Source organism: Euprymna scolopes, chromosome 30 (assembly GCF_053919585.1).
Source record: "Euprymna scolopes isolate OS-2025 chromosome 30, ASM5391958v1, whole genome shotgun sequence".
Lineage (NCBI taxonomy): Eukaryota > Metazoa > Mollusca > Cephalopoda > Sepiida > Sepiolidae > Euprymna > Euprymna scolopes.
The window spans coordinates 82,629,276-82,652,313 of NC_136511.1; the positions used below are offsets into that span (position 1 = coordinate 82,629,276).

The 23,038-nt window shown below is 34.0% G+C and overlaps 1 protein-coding gene across 1 annotated transcript in view; it reads left to right on the top strand.

Annotated features, from left to right (window-relative positions):
- The first annotated feature begins 1,711 nt into the window (after window positions 1–1,711).
- The window catches only part of LOC145254861 (adenylosuccinate lyase-like), a 47,004-nt gene continuing 25,677 nt past the window's right edge, over window positions 1,712–23,038 (top strand). The window contains exons 1-5 of the mRNA XM_080113721.1: window positions 1,712–2,023; window positions 14,371–14,574; window positions 16,994–17,038; window positions 19,313–19,392; window positions 21,865–22,036. Coding sequence (XP_079969847.1) covers window positions 1,889–2,023; window positions 14,371–14,574; window positions 16,994–17,038; window positions 19,313–19,392; window positions 21,865–22,036 — 636 coding nt within the window. The 5' untranslated portion in view covers window positions 1,712–1,888. The remainder of the gene's footprint in view (window positions 2,024–14,370; window positions 14,575–16,993; window positions 17,039–19,312; window positions 19,393–21,864; window positions 22,037–23,038) is intronic.

The window sequence follows — 23,038 nt, forward strand, 5'->3', positions numbered from 1 at the left end:
GGAATGTCTAGTCCCACTTAATAAATAGGTTGCCGTGATTGGTCGATGAGCAGCACCTTTGGCCAATGAGACAGGACCTTATTTAAAGTGTAAGGAAAGGAAATGAGAAGACAAAAAGGAGGTAACTCTAGTTTTTTTTTTTAGATTAAAACTCTAAGCTAATTACAGTTCACAATACAACTGAAATTCTACCCTTTTTAGTTGATTACTTGTGAAAACATTGGGGGGGGGGAATCAGTTTCACATGAATAATTAAATGTAAAATGATTCCCCATTGCCGGGCCATTCTAACATTTTAGGGCTATTAATTTTTTAATCAATAATTCCAAGTCCAACTGGCAAGGTCGTAAAAATCACCTTACAAGTAGCCCCCCCCCCCCAAAAAAAAACAAGAAAATGCACTAAGTTTATCTCCCATTGCAAACAATGGCCAGGAAAAGGTGATTCTTTTGCTGCTCTGTAAAAAAGCACCGGTAAAAATGACACTTGGACAACGGAAAATTAGAACCGTTCGAAAAGTGCGAGCTAAGAAGCTCTCAATTCCCTAACTTAAAATAGAGCTAAGCCCCTTTAGCTTTAATTTTAATTTGAAACTAAAATGGGTGATTTCACCGGTTTTGATGAAAATAAAAATATGGGAGGGTGAAACATTTGATGATCATCATTCTATCCCGGGCAACGTCGGGTCTCCCTGCTAGTTAAAAATATTTACTTATTTATGGGGTGGGGGCTTAGCCCTATTTTAAAATAAAGGAATGAGAGCTTAACCTACACATCTCGAACAGTCTTAATTTTCTATTGTCAAAATGCCAATTTTACCTATTTATTCACTTCTGCTATTTTTATCGGTGCCATTTTTTCTTTAATTCGATTCTTTTATCTTAAATTTATATGCGAAACTGACCACACCCACTCTAATTCTAAAGTAATCGTTTTTTTTTTCTTTTCACCAAGGTTTTCAGGGTGTTCAAACGCAATCGCCTAAAAAAGTAGAATCTATTTTTTCGTGAGGGGGGTGTTGAGAAGGTGTTAATCCACAATATTACCAAATTAAGATAAGGTGCCGGGGACTCCAATAACATCGAACATTTTTTTCCTCAAATAATATTTACTCCGTTGCATAGTATTTATTTATTGCAAAAAAAAAAAAAAAGGGGGGGGGTATTTCTTTTAAAATGTTCCCAAACAACAACAAGTGTAAAATCCTCGAGTCTTTTGTCTAGGAAAAAAGGGTAACATCTTTTCTTATACATTTCATCTTCATTCGATGAGTGAAAAGAATTCCTTCTAGACTGAGGGAATTTTAATTGTTGTCCCACTCCAGATTGTCCTATTTAGGAAGACTGGATTTTCTTCTCATTAAAAACCGCCTCGCGAGAAGGTGCTAGAGGGTGCAAGTAAACAAGCACAACAAAAACATTAAAAAAAAAAATTAAGTTTACTTTTTTCCCATAAATTTCGATTTTACTTTCTGTTTCGCGGTTTAAATTACCACGTGGCCCAATTCTTTTGTTGTTGCTAAAAATTGGAACGTTCGCTCTTTTTTAATGGAGCCTCATAAATATATATTTAATTGATTTTTTCCTCCTAATAAATGTCATCGAAGGCGTTATTTATCTGCCGAAAAAAAAAAATGGAAATAAACAAAATATTTAAAATTAATTGTTTTACCTAAAAAAACAAACAAACAAACGTATAATAAAAATAAAAGTAGAAAGTTTGTGTGTGCGTGTGTGTTGTTTTACGTAACATTAACAGTTCTGTGTGTTTGAGAGAGAGAGAGAGAGAGAGAGTGAGTTCAGTTTTCCTGATTTCGACCCGCGTAAAGTGTTCGGACAGACTTTTATAAAACTGTGCATCTGGAATTATTTTTGAAATATTATCAACCATGGAGCAGTTTATGTCATATCGTAGTCCTTTAGTGTCACGATATGCCAGTCGAGAAATGGCATATAACTTTAGCGAATTGAAAAAATTTAGTACTTGGCGTCGGCTGTGGCTATGGCTTGCAACTTCGCAGAAGGTAAGTTAAAAACAAACTTAATAATAAATAACTATGTAGATTCTAGTTTTGTTTAACCATTAAATTTTATTTTGTCAATGACTTTTAGTATTACGTAGTCGTAAAGGAAATATTAATTAGTAAATGAAAACATTTTGGAAATACAAAAAATGGTTACTCGTTCTGTTCTACGCTGTTGGTAAAAAAAAAAAAAAGTTTGGGTACTTATGCATTTTTGCTACCGTGCTGAAATAGGTAATGTCCAAGATCAGTACTCGGAAAAATCAAGCTACCGGAAGTAGATGCGGAACGGAGTCACGACACGAAAAACGAAACCATATATTTATTAAAAAAAATACTTTAGTTTTAACACTTCTTATCACGAAACACAAAAATGATTTAAAAAAACCAAACCAAACCAAACACTTCTTGTATTATCGAATAATAAAACAAATATTTTATTGAAAAAAAAAACTGTAGTTTTAATACTTTATTTTACATCGAAAGCAAAAAAATATTGAAGCTTTATTATATATATATATATATATATATATAATTTTTTGTTTCATTGTAAAACAAGTGTTAAAACTAAATGGTAAATTAAAAAAAAGTAAGTAAAGAAAATAAATAAATAAATAAAAATGTCGTTTCATTTCGTTTTCGTGTACCGGTTCGGTGTTTAAGTTTGAATGTGGACGATTTTTTTAACGGTGATTGGCCAGGGTATTCCGCTAGTCGCATTTACCGTGATTTATATTTGCCGCGTAGATCGAGAGCTGCTGCTTCAGAAAAATCAAAAGGAAAATAAATAATGTTTATATAACAATATGTCTAATAAAACAGTGAAAATATACAATATTTCCTTACAAAGTACTGTAAGTTGAAAAATAAACGTTTTAACTTACTGACAAATTTATATCCGTTGCTCCCACGCAAAACAAGAATAAAAACAATAAAACAACATTATGAATAGCATCGTAAGACGGGGCAAATACCGTAATCAGGCGCCGGAAAAAACATCGTAACCTGAAAAAAACTGTATCATAGTCACCGTATCCCGAGGTTAGCGGTCAATTTTTACGACGTGCCCCAGCGTATTATAAGCACACCAATATCCCCATGTTAAGAACGGCTTTCGGAATAAACACTCCCCAACCGTTCTTAACATGTGGAGGTTGGTGGGGGTTTATTCCGAAAGCCGTTCTTAACATGGGGAGGTTGGGATGTTTATAATACGCTGGGGTAGTGGGGCACGTCGTAAAAATTGACCATTTTTTAGCTAACAGTTTCACTATCTGGCAATTATGTCGGTGAACGAACGGAGTGCAAGAGAAATACAAAAAAAATTGCTCTTAAAGGGACGGTTTATTAATAACCCTAAGTTCGAGTAGCAAGGTCGTAAGACCATACGTAAATTACCTCAAAAGTACCCCCCCCCAAAAAAAAACGCACAGAATTTATCTTCCTCCGCATTTTCGGTTAACTACCACAAAAGCTAGAAACTCATTCCCCATTCTAAATTTTAAATAGCTTGTTTTTGCTTTCTGGAAATTTTTTAGGGTGGTCAGAAGAAATAATCTAATTTTAGTCAATTTTTACGACTACATAATAGTAACATTTTTACAACTACAAACCGTTCTTAACATGGAGGTTGGGGTGCTTCGTAAAAAAAATTGACCGATGACCCCGGGATACGGTGACGATGATACAGTTTTTTTCAGGTTACGATGTGGAATACGATGTCTTTCCGGCCCCTGGTTACGGTATTTACCCCACTTACGAGGTTATTCATAATTTATTTGATTATGTACTGTATGTTGTTACTAATTTTTAATGCCGTTTTCCCGGGGTTCTACTATATATATATATATATATATATATATATATATATATATATATATATATATCAAAATAAAAACATTATCTTTGAAATTGTTATTCATAACCATATTCAAAAATAAAAAAGAAATGAGAAAACATATGGTTGTATTCTTCAGTTTTGTTGACAATTTCTTTGCAATTATGGTAAATCATTTTTTGTTTGTCTTTTTTTTTTAATTAAATAATAATAATAATAATAATAATAATAATAATGCAGGTTTAATCATACGTTTATTTTATTTTCTTAAACCCGAAAATGAAAAGAACGCAACACGACAATAGTGGATGTTCTCGTGAAAATGTCCCGCATCATTTGTAAACTCCATTCTTGTAAAAGACGCGAATGATAAAAAAAAAAAAAAAATTATCCTATTTCTCTGATCATGTTCAGGACGCTTTGACACATTATATGACCATTTTTTTCCATTTCACTCCGGTTTAATTATATCTATTTTGATAATTTATCCTCGTTCTAAAATCTGAAAAGATGCTTTTGTGCTTGGGTTTATGTGTGAGCGGGGGGCGGGGGCGGTAAAATTTTACCTTCTGCTCCCACGCTGTCAACGGTTAAATATATATATATATATATATATATATATATATATATATATATATATATATATATATATTATTTGAAAGATAAAAAAAAAAAATCAAAACAAAATACTTTAGAGTTGCGGTTAACTTTCAAGCCATTTGCGCATTTTAACATTCTCGAGCAAATTAATTGATTTTATTTTAGTAGAGTTTCGTCTGCGGCAAGGGAAAATGTAATAGAGCCTCATCACCACTACCATGTTTAGAATGGTTTTCTAAATGTTCTGTAAGTAGATGTTAAACTGCATAAGTGCCAAATTTAACATAAATCTACACTCGGTTCTTGATCGTATGAGGACAGAACAAGTAACCATTTTGTTGTTTCCCAGAATTACGTTCAATTTTCGTATTTGTGTGTGCGTGTTGTGTGTGTGTGTGTGTGTGTGTGCATATATATATATATATACACGCACGTAATATCCTCTGACTGCAATGCACTTTTACCATTCCAACAACTTCTGGAAAGTCCCATTGTGAAGTCCTCTGGTGTGAGCATGTCAATGACCCTTGTCACAGCTTCTTTCATCTCCTCAATTGTTTCATAACGACACCCTCTAAGGTTTTCCTTGAGCTTAAGGAATAACCAAAAATTACAGGGAGGAGTAAGGTCTGGACTACAGGGAGGATGAGGAACTGTCTTGATGCCCATCTTGGTCAAATAGTCTGTAACAAGAATGGAATTGTGGACTGGTGTATTGTCCCGGTGGAGATGCCACTAATCTGATTTGAAGAGTGTTAGTCTCTTCTGATGGAATCTCTTCCTGAACTTCCTTAACATAACCTTAACATAGTATTTCTTGTTGACTCTGTAGAGTGAGAACTCAATGCATGTTGATCATGTCTATGCTTTCAAAAAAAAAAGGGATAATCATAAGTTTCTGGGTGGATTTCCAGCATGCTTCTGCTGAGAACTCTGTCTCTTGGTCTCTGAGTCATAGCAGTAGATCCAGTTTTCATTGCAGGTCATCAGAGCATCAAGAACTGCAAGATCTTAATTGATCAGCTCGACCATCTTCACAATGTCATGACAACACTTTTCTTTCTGATCTTCTCTGAGCATCCTTGGGACAAACTTTGCACAAATCTTCCACATCTTCAGTTCTTTGCGAATAATTGCGTGTACAGGTCCCATACTGACATCAAACTGCACTTATTGTCTCTATAGACACTTGACGATCCTGATCCATGAAATTCTTTATTTTGCCAATTAACTCTGATGTTCTGACTTCCTTACTCATTCCACACCTTTCATCATCCCTCACAGACTCTCTGCTTTCGTCGAATCTCCTATGCCACTCAAAAACTGATACTTGATTCATGCAAGATGGTCCAAAGCAGTCTGAAGCATTCCATATGTTTCTGTGGCATTTTTTCCAAGTTTAAAACAGAATTTTATTGTAAAATGTTCTCATGTCCAGATTGCATTTTTGAAATTCACCAGCTGTGACAATCGGGCTTTAGTAGGGTGTATTCCAATTCCTGCTGTAGCTGTTCATTAGAACTTGAACTCATAAAAATTGGTCAGTCATTTCATAAAATATATAGCAATAACATACAGAATTTTCAAAAGTCTATGACAATTTTAAATGCCGGTACAAAAAAGCCAAGAAACTTATTTAAGATACCTCACTTTGTATGTACCCCCAGCTTGCCTCCATGTTTCGTTTGCATATATTCTTGAAGCATAGGATAGGTCTTCTTGCTGGGTGCGAGTTTGCCATATAGAATCTTCTTTTGGATCCTCCCATCGTCTATTTGCCTGGCATGGCCAAGCCACAGGAGTCTTTGATGGGTCATCAGAGGATGATAACTCATCAGAAACATGCTTGGGATACCCACTTGATTAAGGACATTCTTGTTTGAAATGTGTTTCTTCTAGATTGTTGAATATGGGTTGCCCAGATAGCAATGGGTTGCCAGTTGTGGTGCTGAGATTATTCAGTTGTTATCGAAATGAAATATTTAATAGCAGATTTTAAAAGTCGTAATAGAATATTTATAGATCAACTGTTTAAGCAAGATAAATAACTTGGCAAAACAAAAACACAGAATTTTATAATAAGAGTTTGGAATTTTTGAATTGAATTTTATAATAAGAGTTTGGAATTTTTGTTTTCATAAACAATAATAATTTCCATAAACAAAGGGTGACCTGGTTGGTGACGTCAGAAAAGGAAACAGAAAAAGTTTGAGAACTTATTCGGTTGGAGAAGTAAAGTTTGGTCGGAGAGTTTATCAGTCAGGTGGAAGCATTCAACTGACTAACTAGAGACGATGTACGAACCAAAAGAGAAAAGCATTGCAAATCACTGATGAAAACGTAAAACTCTGAAAATGGAAATAAATGAAGAAACATAAAAGGAAGTTTAGTGTTCCTATTTACTTGCCTCCCCACAAGGGCAAAGTTAGACACAAAGTCAGTTTTTAATGTGGGGAAAATCCAGCTCCCAAAAATGGGACACTCCGGATAGGAACAAAAATTAAAATTACTTCGGTCATAAAGGATTTCTCCGCCACTGACTGAGAACAGAAAAGGTGAAGTGTAACATCAGAACAGATACTACACTGTGATCTTGTCCCAAAGGCCAAGAACGTTGTTTAGTGTTACTGCTTCATAGTGAAATAAATTTTTTTCCAGTGTCTGCGAGACAAAGGAAACTCACAAACTAAGGTTAGTAGCCTGTTAGCAAACAGCTATTATGTACTTATATTGATGCAGGTGTCATGTTTGTTGACTTTGTTCAGAGTATATGTATACACCATCTTAATTTATTGACTGTTATGTCATCCATATATTACGTGAACTGTATTTGAATGTGTATAAATGCGCACACACACAAATATTATATAGATTAGACGACACAAGCAGCTAAACATGCAGATGTGTATATTAACACATATATACAGCACAGCTACACAAGATACATGCACAGGATGGAATGTTAAAATTATCGCCCTAGAAAAGACGACATGATTCCATTTTCATTTGATGAAAACCAGTTTTCTTTCTTTGTTGCAGGCCATCTACTAGTTAGCCAGTTGTGTACAAATCTCAAGAGCAATAGGAGCCTTCTATCATGTCTGAATGTGACACAATGTTCAACGAGCGAGATTGGAGAAGCGTCACTGTACAACTCCTGCTCGCTACCGATCTAAGTTATGACAACCTGACTATTACCAGTACCTGTAAAATGCAAATCCGGACAGTTCAACGCTTGAGGAACGTGCCTAGGGTGATGAAAACAAAGCTTTTGGCCACGGTTATGGTCTTTGGTATGGTTCCAAGTTAGCGCCACATCATGCCACCTCACATCTTCGAAGTTGGCTTAAAAGTCAACACCAAAGTGTATCTGGATGTGATGAAGAGTGTGGTGATCCTCTGGTGCAATCAAGTGGCCATTGGCAGACCCTGGGTGTGGCAGCAGGACTTGGCGCCGGCCCACAAGTCCAAAGAGAGCTTGGCTTCAAAAGGAGTACTACGATTTTGTACCCTTCTCTCACTGCCCCCCCCCCCCATCTCCTCACCCGACGACCTGAACCCACTGAACTACTTTGTTTGGTCATATGTCGAGAACATCACCAACATGACCTCCCACAACACCAAAGCCAATCTGATTGTCACCATCCGCCGAGTATTTGTCAAGTTTCTGCCAGTGCTTGTGGAAAAGGCATGCTTCCTGTTCCAGACCTGTATGAAGGCGGTGATTGAGGCTGAAGACTGCTACATTGAATAGATGTCAGCTCTATTACATAATCAAGTTACCTGAATTGATTTTTTCAATAAAAGTTTTTAAATAAAGCTGTAGTGTTGTTTTCTTTAGAACGACGACTTTATCGTTCCACTTTGTTTATAAGCACATCATATATACAGCACAGCTACATGAGATGCATGGGTATATACACAATATTTACATAAGACAACACTCTAGAGACAATATGGTTGGTATAAATATGGACATTTATACAAACATATGCACTAGTGATGGGACGATTCTAAAATTTTTCCCTATTCCGATCCAATTACCGATTCCGTTAAAAATTTCCAATTCCGATTCGATTTCCGGTTCCGATTCTTTTAAAATTTATAAATATTTAATTAGAGATTAGTTATTTTGCAAATTTTAAAAATATTCAATAACTTCCCGGAGAATTTTCGCATATATTTTTTCCTGAAATGTTTTCCTTGTAATTGATTGAAAATTGTAAGACAACAAACGATTTATTTTGATTTTAAACAAAGCCAAATTGTATCAGTTCGTTGTTAGTGTATAATATGCTACTTGAAAGTTTTCATAAACAGTTGAAAATAGTCAACGATTGGTAGGTAAAATGAGAAAACTATGTAAGAACAAAATATTAACAACGCCCCCCCCTCCCATTGTTATGAAAAAATTTCTAAATAATAATGTTACTATTTGGAAAACAATTTTTAACATGGAGAGGGCGTGGGCTTTGTTAACTATTATTTGCCTTCTTTCTATGAATGAAGTTCAAATTTTATTTTAATTATAAAAATTTGGTGGGTTATCAAATTCATTTCTTTTGCTGTAAAAAAAAAAAAAAAACACGAGATGCAGATAATAATAATAATAATAATAATAATTGGCTAATCAACAAAGTGTGATCATTTTGTGTATATTTATAAAGGAAACCTATTGTTTGGTGTTTTATTGTATTTTTACCACTAAATTTTTCAAACTGTTTACATATAATCGCCTAAAAGTGGAGAATCGTGTTTTCTTTTTTAGGTGTATTAGAATGTAAGTTGGATTTTTAAAAAATAATAAACATGGTTTTTCATACATAATTTTGTGTTTATTGGCTAGATAAATGTATAAAAATTCTTGTAGAAATAAATTGCATTCAATTTTATTCATTAGAAAAATATTTTCCCGGTATACCACACAGAGATTTATCAAAAGAGTTAATTTTGTTTTAGAGGCAAAACATCGACGTCAGCTCCGTTGTTGGATTTTTTGATTTAATAAACATTGTTTTTCTGATGTGCGTTTATGTTTAGTCGCTAGATAAAAATGTAAAAATAATTTTTATTTGTAGAAATTCGTTTTTATGACAGAATGAAATTTGGCACATAGGCATACTTTTTAGCGAACAAAAATGATGGATTGAAATGTCAGTCGCTGGATTGAACTTATTTCCCCCCTATTATTTGCATATATTTATGTAGTGAAAATTGTTTGAATAAAATTAATTCATTAGTTAGTTAGTTAGTAGATGGAATTAATAATTTTATAATTTACATAAAAATTAATAATTTTATTATATCATAATTAGGATCATTTAATTCAACTCAACAATAAACAACAACATATGCAAATAATAAATAAAATATTTATCAATATTCAAATTTTATTTTTAGCTGCAATATTTTAAGTCTAAAAAATTCTTATTTTTTACTTTACTAGAATATCTTGTTCTTTACTTTTCCAGGTTGAATTTCTTGTCCTTTACTTTTCCAGGTTTAATAAAATCTTAAGAATATTACTTTTCATGCGCGCATTTTTCCATATAATCCATGATTTTTCCAGGCATTGCTATTGTATTAATATATAAATTTATAATATTTATTAATGATTGTCAAAAAAAATTAGCTCTCAAACACACATTTATGCAATATTTATCATTCAATCACAGTAGTTCCGAGCCAGGGTCTCTACCGAGACTGCGGTTCATGAATTCGTGATCTGTATAGAGCTGTATAGAGCGTAAACTAACAAAAAAGAAGATGGCACTCAATGTCGTTTTAGATATCATTGGAGCTTTTTACAACATACCCTTCAGTAGTATGTTCAAGTCGCTACGAGAACTCAATGTGTCACCAGTATTCATCCGATGGATTGAGTATATGGTGAGGCACAGAACAGTTCAAGTAGAACTACTGAGGGCAACTGTTAAAAGGGAAGTAGTTAAATGAAACCCCCGAAGTGGGATTTTATCACCTTTACTATGGAACTGTATGCTGAATCCTCTTTTAAAGGAGTTTAAAAATAGGAATATTTATGCCCAGGTTGCTGCTGATGACATCGCAGTGCTGGTCGCGGGTTCAAAAGCATCATTGGTCAGACGCATTGCCAAAATGGGACTACATTTTTCATCAAATGTGATAACGAAAAATTATTTGAGTTCATTCAAAGAATATGTATATCATAGAATTCACTAATATTTTTAATCGATAAATTCACCATTTTTTTTGCTATAAAATCAATAAGGAGAGTTAAAAAAAAATTAGTTATTAAAAAAAAGTTCGTTTTTTTAATTATAAAAAAAAAACGATACACGGGATTGAACCTAAAATCTTTCCACCAACCCCCGGTACTTTAACCGTTATGCTAACATGTCATATTGGAAAATCGCAGTAAAAAATATTTATATGCAAAATAAAAAAAAAAAAGCGTTAGCCACTTATGTACTTACTCTCCTGTTTGTGAACCCACTTATTTTGTTGTAACTTTTTTTCTACCTAACCAATTTTCGAAATTTTTTTTTTTCAAAATGTAGCTAATGAGGTGTTCTATCCAACTATATGACCTGTTGGAAATTTGGTTGCGAACGGAATTAGTGGTGGGGGTTTGAATGTGTCTCGATTCATTCAATTTCGGACTTAAGCATATATTCAACCACTACCGTGGTTGAATGATAGCACTGGCAGGAATCTACCTAAAAAATAAGAAACAACTTTCAATATGACAATGAATCATTTTGAATATTGAAATGAATTTAGTACTAAACTCAGCTATAATGCTTGAAAGAGGCTTTTGTTATTGCAAAAAAAAAAGAGTACACAAAACCTCAGCTCACTGCAACAGCGTCGTCCGTCAGTACTTTCTGTAGACTCGTTTTCACGTCTGTCCCATCTGCTCCAGTGGCCTGTTTTTATAAAAGGCAGAGTCCTCCAAATTTGCATACATGGGCGAGAGCACACGAGATTCTGCGAAACTGCATTGTTATATAAGGCCGTAGGCACCATCTTGGACTTTTTCCAGCATCATGACGCTGCGTCGGCAAAGCACACACTGAGGCCGTTTAAGAGGTAAGCCTGCATTCCCACAATTTCTGCCACAGCTTTAAAGCAAATGAATACTACAATTTACTGTTAAATACTTTACCTTCAACTGTTCACAGTACAATTTGTAACCATTAAATATTTAAATAACAATAGTTCTCAGCAGTAATGTTTTAATAATATTATCATATTTATCATTTTATTTATTTAAACTTTACAAAAAATGCCTTAATGAATCTTGCTTTCCTGCCTGCTGGAAAACTGCTTCTTTAGTGTCAGTTTTCAAGAATTCTGGCGAAAGAACTGACCCAGTAAATTATCGCCCCATTAACCTCCTCCCACTTTTCGTCAAAATATTTGAGACAATAATTAACCAAGTTCTAGTCCATCACCTTACAGATGCTAAACTTCTGACTGACCAACAATATGGATTTAGGCAAGCCCGTTCCACAGCAGACATCCTAACTGTAATCTCAGAACATATATACCAGTCACTGGACAAAGTGGGGGATGGTAGAGTGGTAGCTCTAGATATATCTAAGGCTTGAGTATGGCATGAGGGTCTTCTCAAGAAAATCAGATCATACGGCATCACTGGAAGAATACATAACATAATTAGATTCTTAGATAAGAGAAAAATCCAGGTTGTCCTTGACAGTCGTATATCTAAACAATATGATATAAATACGGGAGTGCCTCAGGGGTCTATCCTTGGACCTCTGTTATTCCTAATATTCATAAATGACCTCCCTGACAAAATTGTCTGTGAGATGGGTATATATGCTGATGACACCACACTCTATAACAGACACGACAGGAAAACAAATGAACACATATCTAAAGAAATGGCAGAAACATTAGAGGAAGACCTCCGATCCGTAGTGGAATGGGGACAAAAATGGATGGTCACCTTCAATAATTACAAGAAACCTTCCCTACCGCCAATAGCAATGGCCAAAGACTCTTTATCTGAAAGTACATCTTTAGACTCCTCGGCCTAACGTTCACAGGAAACATGAGTTGGAACAATTAATTACATTGAGAACATTGCCAGTACCGCTGCGAAGAAGGTGGGTTCTTTCTACCGTGTTAGAAAGCTATTAACGCCTGAAAGTATTCTATATGTCTATAAGGCCACCATTCGCCCATGTATGGAGTATTGTTGTCATATTTGGGCTGGTGCATCTGCCACTAGTCTCTCGCTTCTAGACAAGGTTCAAAAGAGAGTCGCCAATTTGATAGATCCTGAACTGTCAGCTAAACTTCATCCTCTGTCACATTGACGAAATGTTGCATCCCTCTGCCTGTTCTACAACTACTTTAACGGTGAATACTCTGACGAACTGCAAGCACTTGTGCCCCCTCCATGTAAATACCCCTGACAAACCTGACAAGCATCTAAATCCCACCCCTTCACAGTAGATGCAAGAGAGCTTTCTACTCCAGTAGTTTCTTCCCCAGAACAGCTAGACTTTGGAATTCCCTTCCGGGTCCCTGCTTCCCCGACTGTACTGACATGCATAAGTTCAAGTGCAACGTGAACCGACCTCTTGCTGCCCAACTTCCTACACAGTACCCCTGATGCTTGTGTCCCTGATAGTAGCCCCCTACAACAAAGTGGCAATGTGCCTTGTTTGGGGTGAAAATGTGAAAAAAAAAATAAAAAGTAACTGGATTATGTCTACATTTTTTTTATTAAGCAAGTGATAGTTTCCACTTGAGAGCCATGAATTTAAAAGGTGTCCTGTTTTTTTTTTTTTTTTTTTTTTTTTTTTTTTTTAAATCTCCAAAAACAGCTACGTGGTAAACAGCTGATGATACCAGTGTTCTGTTTCACAATTTAAGTTAGTTTCTTTATTATTCACTGTTACATAGTTGAATTCCTTATTGTCGATTTTCAAGCAGTAATTCAGTTTATACAATACTAAGTCTGTGGTATGTTTAACTTAGTATTCCTAGAAATTTAAAGTGCATTTTTTAACTCAGTTTCTGTAGACTGTATATATATATTAATATTGAGATGATTAATCAGAAAAACTTTTGGGGTTATGTGATCAGAAAAATTTGAGCTTTGTTTCCGATTTCAAAAAACGATTCTTTTAATTTGTTTTCTTGATAATAAAAAATGAAAATAATGCAAGGTATTTATCTCTTATAAAGATATATACCGTATTTTGGGGTAATTGCGCCAAGTCTGGCGTAATTGTACTAACTAAAAAAAAGTTCTCTTTTGGCAACCACGCATATAAAGAGCACTTTTTTTAGTTGGCACAATTACCCCAAAGTGTGTGTGTATATGAATATATATATATATATATATATATATATATATATATATATATATAAAATCCACGGATTAAGGATTATCCACTTATTTAGTGTTTCCTTTTCAAATTAAATATGTTTTTAACTCTTTTTCAAAGTGTTTTTTAACATGTTTTATTAACTATTTGCTCTTATATATATGATTGTTTATTTACAATATAAGACTAATGGTCACAGATTAGGAATTTCATTCCTATATTTAACATTGACTCTCAAAGTCTAATTTAATTTTTTTTTTTTTCTTTTTTTTGGGGGGGGGTATAAATTATAGTAAACAAAGTAAATATTCTAGAGTTCCCTTATCAACCCTTTTGAAATGTTCTAATTTCTTTTTGCACATATTTTCTAAATGTCTGTATGATGCCTCTCAGAGAGTTCACAATTCAGTATTTAAAACACTGCTATATTAGTGATTTATAACAGCCCAGGCATTTTATTTTGACTTACAAGACGTTAGACTCCCATCTCAAGAGGTGAGTATGCGTAACAGTATATCTAATATCTATCCCAATTTGATTCAATTTTCTTTATTTTATTTTAGAAACTCAACTTAGAAATAACTGATGAGCAACTCGAAGAAATGGCTGCCAACCTTGAAAACATTGATTTTGAGCATGCTACCCAAGAGGAGAAACGTGTCCGCCATGATGTTATGGCACACATTCATACTTTTGCTGTATGCTGCCCGAAAGCAGCCCCCATCATCCATTTGGGGGCGACATCTGCTTATGTTGGAGACAATACTGTGAGTAAAACTGGATTTATAAAAATCAAATATAATTTAATTTTCTTATAAAAAAAATTAACTCAAACTTGTCAACTTAATTCATTGACCTTTTGGATAGCTAGGAACAAAGTGTGGTATCTGTCTTATGCTATACTCTATAGTTTGTTCTCAGTGAGTGAAGGAGAAGTCCTTATAGACTGAGGCAATTTTTATTTTTGTTCCAATGCAGAGGATCCCTTTGTTGAGAGCTGGATTTTCCACACGTTAAAAACTGACCTTATGTCTAACTTTGTCCTAGTGAGGAGGCAAGTAACTAGGAATTGTAACTTGTGAATATTCTGCCATCCTGAGCATTCACTCACTTGTTATCGTCTGTTCCCTTTGTCAAAAGTTTTGACACTGTCTGACTGTCCTTATGCTAAATCTCCAGTAGGGCCATCACGTGTGTTACACAAATTCAAAGTGTTTTTTCAAGAAGAAAAAATAGCTAGATTTTTTTTTTTTTTTTTTTTTTTTTTTGTTGCTATTATTTTGTTTGCAGTAATATACTAGCTTATAACCAGAAAGGATTTTTCCTTGGTGGGTTTTATTGAAGAATGAGAAAAAAAAGTTGATTAAGCGTCACGTGTGTTACATGGACATAGGGCTAACTTTATGAAAATTTAATGTAAAAATGATTAACAACAGAAACTCAGGGCCTCAATTATTTTGAAATCTATATATATATCTCAATCATGAAAAATATAATTAAACATAATTCTATGTTATTTATTAGTAAAAATGAATGCCTGAAAAATAGGCAATTCTTTCATTTTCTAACTTCAATAAATAGCCAATGTTTATAGCCTCAACATAGACAACATAGAAAAGATTAGAATTGAAATTTTTTATTTTTCTGTAGTTTAGAGTGTTGTCTTTCAGAAAAAAAACATAACAATGCTAGAAAATATTGGATTTAAAATTCTCTGATTTTGGACCACTTTCCATGGAATGAGCCAGTAATGAATAATTGATTGTGCATTTGTCACTGTTTATGGTCTTGCCTGGTGGTTTCTTTCCATGTCTTCTTTGTGCACCTGACTTTCTTAATATCCTTTGCTTTCAACATGCAAAACCCAGCAAAGACTGTTTGCTCTTATTAGGACGTTAAGTTTTGGGATAACTAATTTATCAAGTAGAGTATCTGACCTCTCGTCATGTTCTGGGTCTGGTCTTGCTTTTGCATATCATTGCGGTCATTAAACTTATTGCCCTCTCATTTCTCTAAAGTTGGGTATTGATATCAGATGTCATATTTCAGCTTTCATTATGAAGATGTTGATTTCTCCAGCTGTACTTCATGGATACTGATATATTTTTGCAGTTACTTCTGTATGTAACAAGTTATATGATATGACCTGTACTTACTTGGGATGTGAGTTCTTCATTAAAAAAATTTTTTTAATGGAAATCCCTCCAGACAAGGTGTGAAGCCACTTGATGTAAGGAATTAACAAGAACAAAAGATGATTATCGCAAAGACAGGAGATGTCTATTGACCTTAGTCTTAAAAAGACCAAGGTTATAGGTAGGAGGAAAACAGTAGGTAGAAAGAGTTCCATAAGCTTGCAGTTGTTTAAAATAATCTAATGAGGTAGGAAGCTGTATTAGAATAAGGTATCAAGACAGCGGATTGATGGAGATCACTAGACCAATCAGTCAAATGAACTAGGGAATAAATCAAACAATTCTGAAGACTACCTGACATAATAGTATTTATAAAAAAAACTGAGGCTAGCAACATCACCTCTGTGAGAGAGAGGTTGCAGAGAAAAAGAAAGGATGAGACCAGTTAAATCACAGATATTTTTCTACACCTTATTTTAAAAACTTTCAAATGAGACAGATTCACCAGCCCAAATATAATTGAATTTATTTGCACATTAAAGTAGACGACTCCTGTTATATTCGTCAATTTAAAAAGGATTTATCCTTTTTACTGTTCTTGAAATTATTTTTTTATTTTAAGGTGATTTAAAAGTGCTTCATATTAGCAGTCATCTCAGCCGGATTAAGTAATTTTAAAATAAATTGTAACTATAAATTGTTATTATATTGCCAATAAAAATAATTTCTGAAACAAATTAAATTGAATTTTTTTCTTTTTAAGGACTTGCTGCAATGATTCACCAAATAACCTAGCTAGTCAAAATGGCTGTTTATCACAATATATATATATATATATATATATATATATATATATATATATATATATATATATTTCTATATATATGTCTCATCTGGAGAACTGCTAATGTGGAAACATTTTTCAATTATGACTGGAGAAAAAAGTCAGTAGTAATAACTCATTTTTAATTGGTTAATATAAAAAATTATAAGTTTAGCAAATAAAAATTAAATGTCTGGTTTCTCTAAAATATTTTTAATTGTATTTCAGGATTTAATTGTTCTGAGGGATGGATTTGATATTTTACTTCCCAAGGTGAGATTTTTAAAAAATTTTTTTATTAGTAATTGTTTTAATGAAAATAATGTGAGGGGGGGGGGAATGAATATTGACCCATTAATGTGCATAGTCTTGTTAGGATCATAAGGATAATAAAACGTATTTCAGCAACATCTGTATTTTTTCAGAGATATCTATAGTTAGTTATGAAGTGTATTTCAAAGATGACACTGCTTGCTGAAGTATATTGGCAACACTGATGTCTCAGTTTTCAGTATAATTTGAAAATCTAATATAGGATATAATCAGTTTTATCTATTATTCAATCCAAAAATTTTGATCCAGTAGTCCTTATAACCAACCCCCATTTATAAAAGAGTATAAATGAATGCTGTAACTATCGCATAAAATCAAGTTAATCTTTTAAAGTAATTTTACTCAAATAATAATATTCTATGTGAGCAACTTAAAAAACATAATATAACGAATCGAGCTGTTCTAAACTTGAATAAAATATATTATAATCTATAGTGAGAATTTAACCTTCAACTTCTAGAAGGGTTCTGAGTCTAACCTTAAGAGACATCTAGTGGTGAGGCCCCATTTTGGGGCTGTAACGAATGTGGAGTTTTCTAGAGACTATTGCTCCCATGTTCATTTTGGCCCAGAATGGTAATACCTGTTAGCAGTATCTGGTGCTACCAGATCAGACTGTCTGAAGATACTAGCTTCCTAACCAGAAATGCATCGACCATTGATGTTATTGTTTTTTCTCCTTTTCCTTTGCAAAACTTAATCATGTTTTTCAAAGTTAAAAACAAAAACATTTTTCTTCTACAAAACAGTCAAATCAAACACCATGATAAAATATTTGATGATATAAAGAATTTGAAACATAAAATTTTTCCAAAATTACTGGATTCAGCATTAAATAACATGAAAAATGGTTGCTATACCGTAAAATAAAACAACAGAACCAAACATCATGAATAAATATTTGAAGATATAAAGAACTTGAAGCATAAATTTTTTTTTTTTTAATTACTGAATTCGGCATTAAATAACCCAAAAATTGTTGACCTGCTGTTAAACAAATCGACCAAACAACTAACTTCCAGAAAACTTTTCACTTTAAACTGATTGGTATTCAATTATCTGTTGCACCACGTGTTCATTTGTCATATACTATGTCTGCACATTTGAGCTTCATAAGCTAACTAATCATTATATTCTGATTCTATGCTCCAACAACATTGGCAAAAAAAAAAAGAAAGACATACTGATGATGAAGTGTATCTTCGAAATATATTTATAAATTTCAATATAAATTTCAAACAAAATAAATATCTGTTTTTGTAATAATGAGTTGTTTTGGCTTCAAACATATCTAATACGTATTTATATTATTTAATCATATCTATTTTTGGATATGATAATTTCATACTAGGATTTAAGTATGGAAATTGTAGTAATGTGAAGTCCTGTGCTCCCCCTTCTCGACAGTCGCAGATTTTAAGCGCTGTGTGCCGTGTTTTTTTTTGTTTTTTTTCTCTTTCATTTTCTATTCTTCTAGTTTGTGTTATGGCTGTATCATTGTCTCTCACTTTGGTGATTGTCGAAGGGCGAGTACTGACTTACAAGTATAAAAAAAATAAAATAACTCCCAACTCATACAAAGAAAACAGACTCCAACATATTCTATAGATATCAATTGTGTGTGTGTGTGTGTGTGTGTGTGTGTGTGATAACATCGCGGGAAACGGGCCTCTAAACACTAATATTCATGTCTTAGTTGTCTGTTGAGTCTATTATTGTCGATAGGTAAAGCTGTCCTCAACTGAAAACTCTCGTCAACTGTTTCAAACTGGAGAACTGACTATAAACTAATCTTAACTCCTAAATTTATTGACTCTGTGGTCGGAAATCCTAAAAATCTCATCTTGGTCTTAGAGTGACTGATAAGTAGAAAGGAAATGACTTGCTTTTTCGGCGGCTCCCATGACTATTCAAAAACAGACTACTGACTGTGAGGCGTTTTCCTGTCTTGAGAATTCAAAATATTTTGGCACCTCCTCCATCCTATCACCACCTCATTTTTTTTACCAAAGTCATTTCCTATACTTTTGTTTTCCTATAGACCATTTCCTCTCTTTGTTATAGTTTTTCCCTTTTTCCAAACATTTTTCCTCTTTATAAATCACTTCCTAACACTCTGGTGGCGATGTCCATAGTATCACATTAAGTGATAAATGAAAAGTATCATTATTGTGCATGATGTTTCACTATTTTCCCTTCTTTTCTTCCAATCAGCTTGCTCGTTGTATTCAGCGATTGATGGAATTTGCCGAAGAAAATAAAAATCTCCCTTGTTTGGGATACACACATCTGCAGTAAGTGTTAATGTTTGAATGTATTTTTTTTTTCAACTTGAATGTTTGTTTTTTTTTCATTAACAAATGTATGCGTTTTTGTTTTTTTTAACAAATGTTTAGAACTAATGGTTACATTTCCACATTTGCATTCCATAAATAACTGATGAAGGAACTCTGATAATTATCTACGGTGGAAAAAAGAAAAATAATATATATTTTATTTTATTTTTAATTTTCTTTTGTTCAAGCTGGAGATGCCAGACATTCACCACCTGTCTCATATATTCCAAATAAAAGATTTTTTTTTAAAGATTCTAACCGTTCCTTTAAGTGCAATTGTTTGCATCTCTCTTGCACTTGGTTCATTGGGTATATTTACCAAATAGTTTCTTTCTCCTTTTGTCCCCATTTCACTATGTTAGGTTTAATAGCTCCGTTTTCTAGGTATGTAGCTGTAGAAATTGCATAGTCGTAGTGGCTGGTGTGTGACTTATTTCCAACTGTTCTTTCTGGTAAACATGTTCCGAGGACTTGCTGCTGCATTTGATAATCAATTTTTTACAGATCGTCCAGTGGAGATATTTACACACTCCTTTGTGTTTGGTCATATAGTAGGCATCCCCTAGCAGAACTTTACGGCTGTATGTCAGGCGAGCACACTCTCTACTTCTGTGTGGCAGAATCAGTACTTGTGCACTTTTGCCACTGTGCTGAAATAATGTTATTATTTTGAAAGCCATTCTTAATATGGGGAGGGGAGGGTGCTTTGTAACTATTCTGTGCTTCCACCTAACAATTTAATAAAAGGAAAGATATCATGAAACTTGAATTTAACCTGAAAAAACTGTTTAAAAATAGTGCGGTGGCAAAAGTGCACAAGCACCGCCGAATCTGCACATTGTTGCTTAGATCACTCATTTTCTTAAAAGCATTGGTCATCAAACCTTGATTCTGGCCAGCCATTATAATCCTCTCCCGATCATAGTGGAGCGATCCTCTTTATAGCCAGTCTCTAGAACCGTCTATCTATATAGCCCTGAGTGAATTTATCCAGAAAATACTTGGCACGCTGTAGATCGGTCCATTTTACCAGTTTTATGCAATTGAAGCTCTTGGTGTATTTTTGGTCACTCTTTTGGGCTACTTCTGTAGCATACTTGTTTTCGTATTCTATTTCATCTGTAAGGCAGTCTCAATCTCAGATATTGAGCATTTTCATATGGTTAGGATTATGTTATGAATATTATTATTAATATTTATATACCCTCTTTAAGTTACCAAAATCCTCCAGTTTGTAAACTTGAATTTTTGGACTAATATCTATATCAATTTTTTGTTGTAAACAACTGCAAAGAATAAGTTAAACCATGGATTGGTATAAGCAAAACAAATATATCTATAAGTGTCAAATATTTTCCCGTGGTGGTACCAAATGTAACCAGAAAGTCTATATATATAAAAGCGAAAATGTATGTATATGACGAGATCCCTGGCGACACCAGATGATCTTGCTTTTCAAATAGAGGAAGAGAAGAAGGGAGACAGGTTTGGAATTATCCACATGTTAAAAGAGATGGTCTTGTTTTTATCATATAGAGGAAGAGAGGGCAGAAGAGGGGGGTGTTAATGTCTGATTAGGACAAAACAAATGTCTATGGGATATTGTCAGAAAGAGAGGAAACAAATAATTTGTTTTATCTCATCTGATGTTAGATATCTATCAACAACAGAAAGGTTGTTTTTTTAAAACCTCTGTTGATAGGTATGAAGAATGGGGGGTCAAAGGGTGAGGGGTCGCCGCCAGGCATTGTTCGACCTGGGTGACTAATCATGGCTAATTGGTAATAAGTAAAAAAACCTCAGTGCAGGTGGGGGTTTGAGGTCTGGTAGAGATAAGCTCTAAAAGAAAAAGAAAGAATAACTCCAAAAAGGTGGAAGGAGAAATTACTGATTTGATAAAAACGATTGACTTTTTAGAGTTAGGGTCCTTAGTCCTTTTTACTGACTGGCATTTGAGGCATCCACATTGCTCTCACATAGAAATCGTAATATCTCACAGTTAACAACGAAGCTCGCCTGTCTATTTAATTTGCTCGATTTCGGGAAGATAAATATTCAATATTTGTCGCTCGCCGCATGTGGGTTAGTCTTTTTCCTATAGCATCTTGGGGGTGGGAAAAAAAAAGCGTTCAGCAGTAAATGAATACTATCCCGCAGTTGACCTCATTAAAACGGGCACCTGCTAAATCCAAGTAATTAAATAAATTCAAACGTGTTTCCGTTAGCATCTTGCGGTGGGGCAATGGTTAACATCGTACTTTTTTTTTTTTTTTTCACATTTTAATTTACAACTTTGCCTCAACGGTTCGGGTTCGATCCTCATACGTATTTTTTTTTTTACCCCCCCACCCCAACACCCGGGCAACGCCGGGTAGCCCTCGCTAGTCTTTTATAAAATGAACTTTTTCTAACTTGTTTTTTATTTTCCAGACCAGCGCAGCTGACTACAGTAGGTAAACGAGCATGCCTGTGGATCCAAGATCTGTTGATGGATCTGCGGAATATAGAAAGATCTAGAAATGATCTAAGATTCCGTGGAGTTAAAGGAACTACAGGAACTCAGGCTAGCTTCTTGGAATTGTTCAATGGCGATGAAGAAAAGGTGATGTATTTTTTTTTTTTAATTTTTATTAGAGATTAGCCTGGGTGCCCGGCATTACCCGGAGGGGGTGTTAAGCAAAAAAAAAAAAAAGTGGTAGTAGATAGGCAAGCTCGAACCTGTACCGTGAAGGAAGAAAAAAATGGGAAAAAAGTAGCTATCCATCGCCAAATCGAAAAGAGAGAATGATTTTCGAAAATATTGGCGAAAAAAGCGGATATATAGAAAAGTGCTGAGTTAAGGATGGAGGGATTAATGTTCTTAGCCAGTTTTTTAATATTTGTCGTCCGGAAGGTCAAGCTTCCAAACAATACTGATCTTGTGAAAATCCATTGCCTCTATCAAAAGTTTTAGGCAGGCATACAAACATACATACATACATATATTTTAAACAGACAAATGAGATTTTTATTAGAGATGGAACATGAACCCCTCATAATTTATAAATTTAAGGTGGTGGGCATAGCATGCTCACTAATGCTTTAGATTCCTTCACCCATCTCATAGTCTGGTTGTCCATGTTTATGCCTTTTCACTGATATCAATAGGTCTTTGTGTGTGTGTGTGTGTGTGTGTATATATATATATATATATATATATATATATATATATATATATATATATATATATATATATATATGGTGTATTTTCTTTTTTCTTTTTTTAGCAACTGTTAGTTATTTTGAGTTCAGCTTAGTTTGGCAATTCATCATGAAGAGATGTGACACAAGGATCAGAAAGAGTGATTTAAAGAGCCAGCACATTAGAGTAAAAACACTTTGTCATACAAAACATGCCTGGGTAATGCTGTCTGCAATTCCTGATAGGAGCACCCCAGGCAATTAGTAATAAACCTTCTTCTCAAAAGGAGAAGGAAAAGCTTGGGAGGATGGACCTCCAAGAACTGCACAGAATTGGAGCCATATCTCAATAATGGCCAAGATTCTGTTGGTTTTGGTGCCAAAAGAAACTTCTGGTTAACTTTACTAAAAGAATCAGTTATTC